The 12019-nt window shown below is 47.1% G+C and overlaps 1 protein-coding gene across 1 annotated transcript; it reads right to left on the bottom strand.

The window, feature by feature from the left end:
• Positions 1-1684: 1684 nt before the first annotated feature.
• On the bottom strand, positions 1685-3517 carry LOC126535621 (uncharacterized). The gene has a single exon (XM_050182431.2). The coding sequence runs from the start codon at positions 3515-3517 to the stop codon at positions 1685-1687; it is 1833 nt and encodes a 610-aa protein (XP_050038388.2).
• Positions 3518-12019: the final 8502 nt, after the last annotated feature.

Raw genomic sequence — 12019 nt, forward strand, 5'->3', positions numbered from 1 at the left:
CCGTGCGGGGGCCCACGGACCTGCGTGTCCGCAACTCCCCTGTGTGCAATAAAGTTATCACCACCACCTCCACACTTAGAAGGCACCACCGCACCGCCGCTCGCCGTTTGTATACATCGCGCCCGCCAGTAAGGCACGTAGTTTGAGGGGTATCAAGTGTCCGGCGCCTCTGAGAGGGACTTCTCCTTGCCACCTCGTCGGCGGCCCGCAGCGCGGGGGTTTATCAAATGTCCGGCGCCGCTGGGGAGGGGGACTTTGGCTCCAGAATTGAGGATATACAACAACCTCCCCCGGATGAGCGAACTATTATTGAGCTCATTGCTCCACAATCTCCAAGGGATACAGCAGCTGTATTGGTCGCTTCACCTCAGTTCCCCCACTTAATACCAGTTTGCAGGACCGCACCCTGCCGTCTCTACCCTTAAATGTTTCCTTAATTCTGGCGGTCTTCCACATGTGGCGTTTCAAACGGTCTTCCTTCAGGAGCACCAATGCGCCTTTCTTCAGATCACTCGATGTCGTTGGTCGGCACATATGTGCCGATCTGAGCTCCCATAAGTACTCTTTCCGCCACCGTCTCCAGAAACCATCGGCCATGGCAGTCCGGTACTTCCAGCGTCGTGAGAGATGCATTCCACCGCCAGGAATTTCGTCCGGCAGCAGGCGTGGAAGAAGAGTCGTCAACCTTCTTCCGACAAGGAAATGAGCCGGTGACAGCGGTTCTGGTTCTTGAGCATCATCATATATGAAAGTCAGAGGGCGTGAGTTGATCACGGCCTCCACCTCATAAAGAACGGTGGTCAGTTCTTCGAAACTCAAGCTGCTCCGACCTAACACCTTTCGCAATGCTACTTTCACAGATCGCACCATCCGCTCCCAGAATCCACCCCACCAAGCTGCCCGTTCAACAATAAACTTCCTTCTGATCTGGTTTCCGGCGAAGTATGACTGCAATTCCTCGGCTTGCAACAGCATGAACATTGCCTTTAAATCCCTGGCTGCACGCTTGAATGTGAGCGCGTTGTCCGAATACACCGTCGAGCAAATTCCACGGCGTGCCACAAAGCGTTTAAAGGCCAAGAGGAAGGCCGTAGCCGACAGGTCGCTGACGAGCTCAAGGTGGACGGCACGTGTCACAGCACAGGTGAAAATAGCGATGTAGTATTTTTTGCTGTCGCGTGACTGTTGACAAATCAAGGGCCCTGCAAAATCGATGCCCGATGTCGAACGGGTTTCCCTTTGTCACTCTGTCAGCTGGAAGTGGTGCTACTGGTTCCGTAGCTGGAGGGCAACTTTGTTTGTGACAGACGAGGCACTGCTTGATAATTTTCTTTACGGCCTGACGTCCTCGGATAATCCAATACGATTCTCGCAGCTGTGCTAGAGTATCGCGTACGCCCGCGTGCAGCATTCTCAAATGTTCCTTCCGTATGAGCAGTGACGTGAGGGGGTGCTTGCCAGGGAGAACGGCGGGATGCTTAGTCTCTTCGTTGTTGTCACTGAATTGCAAGCGTCCACCAACTCGCATGAGGCCCTCTTTGTCGAAGGACGGTTTGAAAGGCAAAACAGGAGAGCTCTTGTGCAGCGGTCTTTGATTCTTCAGGTTTGAAATGTCGTCGCTGAACGCATCCCGTTGAGCCTTAGCCAACCAGTATCTTTCGGCGCTGATTACTTCTTCAGCTCGTTATGGGCCGATCGTCCTTCCTTCTTTGTTGTGGCAGTTGTCGACAAAGCGGCGGACCCACGCGGTTACTCGCACGACTCTGCTGAATGAACTATAATTCTCAACATTGAAAATTGCCGTGGATGACGATGATACTATGCGCATCACCGTCACCTTTCGCTCTTCCATTTGGCACTCCCAAACCTTCGAGCTCGGCTCACTTATCGTTGGCCAACACGTGTCATCCTCCTGAAGCCAACGGGGTCCTTTCCACCACAGTTCGCTTTCCCGCAGGGCCGATGGGAGAATGCCGCGGGTGATTAGGTCAGCGGGGTTGTCTGAGCCTGGGCAGTGTCTCCAATCCCTGGGATCTGTCAGCGCATGCAACTCTGAGACTCGATTTGCCACGAAGGGCTTCCATCTGGCAGCGTTTCCCTTGATCCGGTACATAGCTACTGTAGAGTCAGTCCAGAGGATGGTAGCAACGTTCTTCAGATCCAAGGCCTTGGCAACGTAGTGGCATAGTCGCGCGCCAATAAGGGCTCCCATCAGCTCCAATCGGGGTAGCGAGAGACGTTTCAAAGGGGCCACTCTTGATTTAGCCATGACCAAGCTCACATTTGTTAGTCCGAACGGAGACTTGGTCACAATATATGCGACAGCACCATAGGCCTTCGGGCTTGCGTCACAGAAAACATGCACCACTTTCTCCGTTTCATCGTTTCTAAAGTCTGCCGCTATCAGTCTTGGAATAGACACTCCTTCGATGCGTGGAAGCTCCCTACACCAGCAGTCCCACTCAGGCTGCAAGGTTTCAGGCAAGGGATCGCCCCAACCAATTCCCAACTCCCACAACTTCTGGAACATTACCTTTACGCACAATGTGGTGGGAGCAATAAATCCAAAAGGGTCGAAAATTCTTGCTGGGACCTGCAGCACAAATCTCTTGTTGTCAGCTCTTGCGGAGAGGAAGTCGATGAGTGAAGTTAGGTTGTATTCAAAGTGGTCAGTCTGAGCATTCCAACCTACTCCCAATACCTTTGTAGCTGCAGCATGTCCAGCATCAGCGTTCCTTCTCTCCACATTGCTATTCTCTAAGAAGTTGACGAGATCGCGGTCGTTCGACATCCACTTGTGTAGCCGCATCCCTGCTTGAGACAATATATTTTTGGATTCCTGGCACAAGACTTTACCCTTGTCAAGGCTGTCAACCCCAGTTACAAGGTCGTCCACGTAAAGATGCTTGCGCAGAATACCTGCAGTTTCAGCATACCGTTCCGGCAGGCCTTCAAGATGATGTTGCAACGTTGCAGCCAAGAGAAATGGGCTCGACGTGACACCGAACGGCACGCGAGTCATGCGATAGGTCACCACAGCTGGAAGCTCTTCCCCTTTCTTTGGCGTCATAGCGTACCAGAGAAACTGCACAGCGTTCCGATCGCCCTCTGATAGTGATATTTGGAGAAAGGCCTTTTCAATATCCGCAACGATGGTAATGTTGTAAGTGCGGAAATTGATCAGCAGATCAATGAGCTCTGGGTTTAGGTTTGGGCCACTTTCCAAAACATTGTTCAGTGAGAGGCGATTTTTGGCACTAGATGATGCATCAAATAGTACCTTCAGTTTTGTCGTCTGGCTTTCGCGACGAACAACTGCCTGATGTGGCATATAGTACACCGGACCTTCCGACGTGCCGTAATTCTTGCTGGCTGGCTCTGCATAGCCCTTTTCTATGTAGTCTCTTATGCAGGCGTCGTATTCCCTAATCAACGAATCTCCTTCCAAGAGGCGCTTTGTCTGTGCTTTAAGACGCCTTGCTGCGCACTCGTAGTTGTCGCCAAGCTCGTAAACCATCGAATTCCAAGGGAACGACACCTTATAGCGGCCATTCTTAAAGTTGACGGTTTCTTTATAGTGCTGAAGGACTGCGTCCTCGTGGCGAACTGGCTCATGTTCCTTGATACCGATGTGCTCGAGCTCCCAGAAAGACTTTAGCTGTGCTGATATTTCCTAGTAAATTTGTTCACTCACTCCTGTCCGCATCACGCCAGCAGCCGAGGAGCAGACTCCTGTTGACTTCCTTGTGCTGACCTGGCCCTGGACTGTCCATCCGAATACAGTCTCCACTGCCATCAATTTGGAGCTGAGACGCTTAGTGGATCCCGTGACAATTTCCCAGTAATGATCAGCGCCTATCAAAAGGTCAATATTTTCACTTTCGCCGCCCCGCGAGGCGTCTGCGACTTGGAAGTGAAATCTTGAAAGTTGAAGTAGAACAGAATTTGATGGAGTAGCCATGATATCTGCACAGATGCAAGGGACTTCCAGCGCTTCCACTCGCACCCCTTTTCCGTCGTAGTGGCTTCTGAGCCACAGCTCCACTCGACGCGTTTTTGTGCGTGTCATGGCTGATTGATCACCAAAGGCAAATATTTTAAGCTCCTCTTCTTCCAGCACTTTTAACTGCAGCTTTTCGGATAGCTTGCGATGAATGAAGGTTCGCTGACTGCCACCGTCCAGGAGAAGCCTGACAAGCGTACGTTCATGTGGACCCTCTGTCCAAGCTCGCGCTGTCTGTAGGAGAAACTGCTGCTCTCCAGTGCACATCAAGTCATCTCCAGTGCCTAATGAGGACTTCAACACCGTGGCTTGCTCAATCACCGGTGACAAAGATGCATCCCTTTCATCAGTGTTGCGGCGTCTCCTAAAGTCAGGGTCGCACATTGTCGTTAAATGTCTGCCCTTGCAATGCGCACACCTGAGCCACTTAGCTTTACGGCATTCTCTTGCCTCGTGCCCTTTTGTTGTACACCGGAAACATCGATTGTCACGCTTCAGCACTTCTCTCTTATCCGCCACAGACATCTTTGCGTTGCAGTTGCCGGTCTCATGGCCGTTCGAATTACAAAATAGACATCCTGTGCTGTCCTTGATCGTGGTGTGCAGTTCCGCTGCAGTAAGCATGTTCGCCGCTTTAGTGTTGCTGTTGCGCCTTTCCTTTACCAATTCGGCACTGTTGTCTCTCGGAGCTTCGGCCCGCTGTATGATCTCCCGCGTCGCAACCTCTTTTCTCAAAAAACGCAGGAACTCCTCCAGCTCACTTCCCTCGTTCGTAGCCTCGTTTCTTCTTTGGTATTCCAGACGAAGGTCGGCAGGCACCGCTTTCTTTATTACGGTCAGTAACAAAGTTTCATAAGTGCCAACACTCACGCCTAAAGCAGTGAGGCTGCGTACACCTGTCTCTACTTCGTCGACGAGGCTGCGCAGTTGACCGAGATTGCGTGAGTCACGCACTGGCTTGATGTTAACCAGCCGTGACATGTGATCTTCTATAATAACTTCCTTTCTGCCGAACCTCTCCTTCAATAGCAAGAGAGCGACACCGTAGTTGCCTTCCGACAAGTCAAGTCCTGCTACCGCAGCCGCCGCCTTTCCTGTCAAGTAGCTGTTGAGGTACTTGAATTTGTCTACGTTTGAGAGGTTCTGGTTAGCGTTGATAGTCGACTCAAACTGACTCCAGAACCCTTGCCACTCTCGAAGCTCTCCGTTGAATTTGTTGATTTCGAGCTTTGGCAGCTTTACGGTGGGGCGTATTTGCGAATCGTTTGCGCTAGATTCTCTTTGATCTGAGGAGTTTAGTGTGCGATCTGATGAAACATTTGTGCAGCTAAAGTCGCGTAGCATGCGTTGTACCTTTGTTTTAGCCACGATGATCTTTTCTCTGTACATTTCGGAGCATGCAATTTCCTCTTCGAAAGCTTCATCTTCAACGCCTTTTTCTATCTCCCGATCTAGCTCTTTCAGTGAGTCTTCTTTAAGAGTAAGAAGATTTAGCTTTTCTTCCAGCTCACCGATTGATGCGCTGTCGTCCATGGTGGATACTTCATTGATCAGCTTGGTTGTAGATGCTCGCGCCACGGCCCTTTTTCGCTTGATTCTGTCGATGTCCATCTTTTGACGTCCCTATTCCCGGGTTTCGGCACCAAAAAATTGTTGTGGAATAAGAGACGGAGAACTTTGAACTGATGGAAAAACGACAGACGTCCTTTCGCTTCGAGTGCATCAAGAAGACTGCTTTATTTTTCACTAGAAGGTATGGGAAATGGGAGAGAGTAGTGAGAAGGAGAAAGTCATAATACACCATGCCACACAAGCATTCTTGCACCACGCACGCACCAAAGCCATCGCCACAGGCCGGGCTGAGGGTCATGAGCCTCCGGGACATGAACGCTTGAGTGCAGTGGGGCCGTGCCGGGGCCCAAGGACCTGCGTGTCCGCAACTCCCCTGTGTGCAATAAAGTTATCACCACCACCTCCACACTTAGAAGGCACCACCACACCGCCGCTCGCCGTTTGCATACATCGCGCCCGCCAGTAAGGCACGTAGTTTGAGGGGTATCAAGTGTCCGACGCCTCTGAGAGGGACTTCTCCTTGCCACCTCGTCGGCGGCCCGCAGCGCGGGGGTTTATCAAATGTCCGGCGCCGCTGGGGAGGGGGACTTTGGCTCCAGAATTGAGGATATACAACACTTCTAGCACCTTTCTCCGTCGTCCTATTCCCTGTAGAGTAGCATATAGGCGTAAATACGCTGGCTAAGTACTTTAGCTGCTTTTTCAATAAAGAGCTTTCTCCCTCTCTCCCTCTTTTGAGTTTGAATTCATTCGAAAGGGGCCGCATTTTACAGACTTCCATTTTTTGTTAGTTTCATCTTGGTTTCACTGACTGAAATGTGCAGTGATTTCAAATTACATTCTTTTTTAATTATTTTGGAATACGCGAGAACAATTTTTAGGACAATCCTTGTAGTTAGCGTCCGTGTGTATGTCCAGAACGCACGCGTACGAGCGTTAGCTGCAAATCCAAGCTTCAAGTGCGTGCATGAGAACAAATCATCTGATTTATTTTTATTTATTTATTAGCAAGCCTGAAGACGTTATGCTGCGCTTTTATTACGGTTTCAGTTTCTGCCTTGATGATGATAATGGCGTTGCGAAGCACCACCTGCATTGGTGAAGAAAAAAAAAACATGGTGGTTGTTTACATTCATTCAAATGTGATATGAGTAGTCTCGAGCTCATGCTACGCGGTAAATAGCAGATCGAATTTGATTTGTTCTTTTCTGCAAGCGGTTAAATGCCTAAAGTGCATACGCCGCCGCTAAAATTGTGTGTCTGACTCTCGTCTCCCTGTAAACGTGAGTAACCATTTGTAACCAAACGTGAGTAAAACATTTGTAACCGTTATTTTAGGACTGGTTGGTAAATAAATAGTATTCAAAAGCGTGTGTAATAATCGAACTGTCCCGCGAACAATCGAGCCATCTGTGTTGGTCAGTCCTGTTCTTTGCTTACGACGATTTACGTCTTCGAAGACGCGAACACCGGGAGAGTTGACAATGATTTAGCGAACGTGCCGTGAAAATTCATGCCTACTGATGCAAATGCCCTGCGATACAAGTTGAAGCGTTCGAGCTTCGCAGCGCAGTAGTGTTTGAGGTTTGCGCATTTGATTATGCAGTCATTTCATCGAGGTGAAGGAGTAGACGTTCTTGTGTGTTGGCTTAGTGCATGTCCTCAAACACAGACTACATATACTCTTGTGCACTGCATCTCTAAATCAACATAATACATTTGATCGATTTTACAATAAATCTGGGTGTCTGTATGAACGACTATTAGCTTTTTGTGACGATTTGCGGAGCTCAGTATTTCTTTACCGTGTAGCTTGTAGTTCAATAAATCATGGTGCTGCAAACTAAACGTGTTTCGTAGCGATGTTGCCCTTACAAGAGAAATCACACTGGGAAAATGTGCTTGACAGCACAAATCTGCATGGATGACATTAAACAGCAGGACATTTTGTTCCTTAAACTCATGAAATTTGCCTAATGTACGAGGGCGAGCTCTTGTTGTGTGCCGGGATGGTTAACGTCACAGCCACTTTATAATTATTTAAGGACATAGAGAATGAAAGGGATGAAATAATGTCGCAGTTTCCAAAAAGTGCAATTCCTGCACCGGGTTCCCAGCTCTCACAACATCCCATGCAGGACACGGAAAAGTCGCACAGGGCTGGTAGCATGTTCACGTTGTGCAGAATCGCATTGCCACTGTGAATCGGTGGTGAGGCAGAGTCTAGCTGGTGGTGTACATACCCTTGAGAAATAATCTGATGGTTTATAAGACCCCCATTTTTGTTATGTAGTTGAAAAGCTTATCAAAGGCGTTCGTAGCATTTCCTAATTCTTTTACGGAATTTTTAGAACTGCGAGCTCATTTGATATCAGTATACGGGCATCTGCACTACTGTCAACTGGTAGTGATAGCGCATCAAAAGAAATTGAACTTGAAACAAGTCCAGCTTTAGTAGCAAAAATGTTTAAGCTATACATTTAAAACGTTTTTGGGCGTGCATAAATTTTGCCCTGCTTCTCCGAAACTTCTAATTAATAATATGGGCATAACGTTTTCTTGTTTTTTTGCTTCTTTGAAGTGATGTTTTTTGTCTTTTAAACTTTGCGTGTACTGGCTGCTGTCTTGCCAAGCAGACACAAGCCTATTATCAGCTACCACAATACCCACTATACTCCATTTCATATTTAGCATGTAACACTATAGAAGCTGTGCAGGTTTGGTCATCAAGAAATGTCGCTCCGCATGTTTCATGGTCAAATGGTTTAGAGATCCAGCTGTGAATCAGAAGACCATAGGTTTGACTACTCGCCTCAATGATCCCGGATGAACCCACACAGTGGCAGCTCCTGCATCTCCTGTGCTTTAATAAGTTCAGTTAAAAATGTTTGAGATATATAAAATTCTGCTATGAGGTGCATTTACCTTACAAAAATATAAGACAGCATTGCCTTAAACATTAATTACAATAAGAACTTCACTGACCTCATCACAAAAAATTTTTAATACCAAGCATTTCTAATAATAATAGTTAGCGCTCAATATTAGAGAAGTACAAAATATTACGTTAGATGGCAGCCTGCCGAGCAAAAAAGCAATTCTTTTAACAGCATCTTGTGCACCGTGCGGCATCCCAGAGCCCGAGGGATGTTGTACAGATGCACATCTCTGGCGTTGTCGCACACAAACTTCTCTCACGAGCAGATGATAATATTGACGAGTGCAATTTCAGCTTGGTGCACAACTGTAGATGAGTAACACGAAACCAAGACACGGATGGAAGCGGCAAGACACACAAGTGCTAACATTCAACAAATGTTTATTTGAAGCACGACACAACGTATATAGCATGAATTCAAAGCAAGTGCGCGTGTCACACAGCCATAACTTCAAAAATCTACTCGAAGAAACACGAGTTCTTTTCCTAATAATCCTACAAATGGCGAGCTTAAGCATTGTGTGCCCAACCTGTCAATCACTTTGGCCGCAATTGTCAGCCTTAGTAAATTTTCTTCATTCTTGGATGTTTTGTCTCGTAGCAGAAGTTTCGCCTCGTAGCAGAAGGACAGTCTTCTTCCTACTCTTACAGAATGTGCGGATATCATCCACCGTTTGAAGAAGCTGGCATAACATCAAAGGAAAAAAAGCTAGTTAATTATTGGGGCCATGATGATTGACAGGCTGGGCACGCAATGCACGAGCAGCTATGACGTTTCACTACTAAGCTCGAGAGTGCATGCAGTATCGAATCCCAGCCGCGGCGCCCGCATTCCGATGGGGTTAAATGCAAAAACGCCCGCGTGCCGTGCATTGGGTGCATGTTAAATAGCCACAGGTGGTCAAAATTAACCTGGAGTTTGCCACTACAGTGTGCCTCATAATCAAATTTTAATTTTGGCACGTAAAACCCCAAAATTCAATAAAAAACAATGCTTAAGCTTGCCATCTGTAGGACTATTAGGAAAAGAAACTGCATTTCCTTGGGTCAATTTTAGCTTATTTCTGGAGGTCATAGCTGTGTGACATGCACATTTACTTTGACTTCGTGTTCAAATATGTTCTGTCATGCTTCAAATAAATGTTTTGCATGCTAGCGCTTGTGTGTCTATCTCCTCTGTCCATGGCTTGGCTTTGTATGCTATTCTTCTGCAGACAATTGTGGCAAGCGTGCATGCCCATGTCTACATCGCCATGTGATGTGTTGAGAGCAGTAACCGAATGCCACAGTATGGACTTATATTCACTACAATGGATCCGTGTAACTGCAATTTTCGCACTGTCATTAGTAGGGTCAGGCCCTGAGTGAGTTTCTGTCTACCATATGAAAGTATGTCATTGTGAGCCGTTTGAGCGATCGAAGCACCCAGTACCCTGTCTTGACACCATGTCTACTGCAAGGCTGTGCATACTGTTGCCATCGTAGCCTTGCTAAGTCGTGCAAACATTCTCAACTCAGATCTCGAAGAAACTGATGTAACTACCTCTGTTGTGCACAATTGTAAGCTGAAGCTTTCTTTGCCAATGTGCCAGAGATTTGGCAGGCTGTCGTGTATCTCACCGAGTAAAATGACCCGATCTTAGAGACAAAAAGTGGTGACTTGGTAGGCTTGGAAGGCTAAAATGGAAGCAAACCTATGCTTTGTGCTTGATCAATAACCAAGTGAACACTCCGGCGAATGCACCTGGCGCAGATTTTTCACATTTGTTTAGAGCCGCACAATATGTAGATTTTTATATGAAATAGCTGAATGAAAACTTAAATATGCCCTTGATGAGCCATTATCGTTGCTGTACTTATAAGGCCTCAAATTTTTTTGATAACTCTGTTCTTTGCACCTGATTGAATAACATTTATGAGATATTAGAACATTTCAGCCTGAAAAGCTTTTTCGTTTATAACAAACAGTCTGGCATTTAAGGTTCTGCATGAAGGAAGCCATTGTAGTTCTTGTTCTCAAGGAAAGAAAAGAAACGATTAATCCATTTGGCTACTAGCTACAGGCCTGTTGTGCTTATTACCTGTCTGTTCAAAGTCTTTGAGAAAATGGGAAATCGTCATCTCCAACACTTGCTTGAAAGCAACAAGCTATTTGATTTATATTGTTACATGTGGAAAGACACAGGCAAAATAGGCTATTTACACTGGGGCCAGACCGCCAGGCCGACACTCGCTCGCGCCAAGGGCACAGACCCACTTCGTCGTCGTTCTCGCGGCGGCTCGTCCATTGAGCATCGCTCGACGATATCGTAATAATATTAATGCGGGAGGGCAGGGCGAAAGTGCATTTGTGTTGGAGTTCATGTCTGCGCTTGCTTAAATCATGTGGCATTCCGAGCCACCTCGGTTTGCATTATATCCGGTACTGCTCTGCACTCTACCCGCAACGGCAATTGTCTAAGATAGCAGGCAGCATCTGACACATACTCTGTAGGACATAACTAGTGGCCCAAGTTGTATAATGGGCAAGACACGTGCAATCAGAAGCCAGAAAGTGGGTGAAAGGGCCAAAGAAAGCTTCCCTTTAAAAATTCCGCTGACGGCTTTTTAAATCTGGAATGCCACTTACTTGACAGCCACACCATAATAAATGACACATCAATGACAGGAGTGACAACGTGCCAGACAGCCTGGCGCACCTCCTACTGCAATGCAAGAAAATCCGAGAAACCATCACAGCGGCACAACTAGTAGCCACCAGACGCGGACCCAAACCTCCTCGCTGAAACGTGGGAGGCTGTGATTTCCAAGCCGGACCTTGTCGACCAGCGCGAACTCGTCGCCCGGGCCCAGAGGGCGATCCAAGCCAGAGGGTTCCTGGAATAAGGGACCCTCCCACCTCGACTGACAAGTCACTGCTTCCAATAAAGGTTTCATTCTCTCTCTCTCAACACCACTGCAATTGCAAGTCAGGCACGTGGTATGTTTTTGCATTTGCCAATTCTGGGCTTTCTTGAAAACAGTCAAATGAAAGGCTGTGTGAAATTGTTATAAATCACTCCAGTGAAGATTTCTTTAAAAAACTATTATCTACTCATTAGAGAAACGCATACTAATGCCTTTTGCGTATTGCTGCTAGCAATCTCAAGTTTGTGTTTCCACACCGACAGCTCCATTCTTCTTTAAAGAATTGCCGAATGTTTGCTGGAATATGCTGCGTATTGTCGCATCTAAATATTTGGAAGTGCAAAGGTGAAGCGCATTTTAAGCTACTCACCTTGCTCCGTTCTAGTATTCATCATATTCATCACAGTAACGTACATTGTTTAATTTAAGCTTAACATGGTACAAGTGCAAATGCGTGTCGTTTGAAGGGGGACAAGCTATTACTCATCCTAATACCTTATTGCTTTACTATAAATTATAATTCCGCTCATTTCTTTCCTTCTGCAAGGAGTATGTACTAACACATGCCTGGGCGTTTGTGCACAGGTATTGAGGTATGT

The sequence above is a fragment of the Dermacentor andersoni genome, chromosome 7 (genome assembly GCF_023375885.2).
Source record: "Dermacentor andersoni chromosome 7, qqDerAnde1_hic_scaffold, whole genome shotgun sequence".
NCBI lineage: Eukaryota > Metazoa > Arthropoda > Arachnida > Ixodida > Ixodidae > Dermacentor > Dermacentor andersoni.

Bases quoted from the DNA above. Each gene is read 5' to 3' on its own strand.
- LOC126535621 (XM_050182431.2), bottom strand. From the start codon at position 3,517: ATGGTTTACGAGCTTGGCGACAACTACGAGTGCGCAGCAAGGCGTCTT.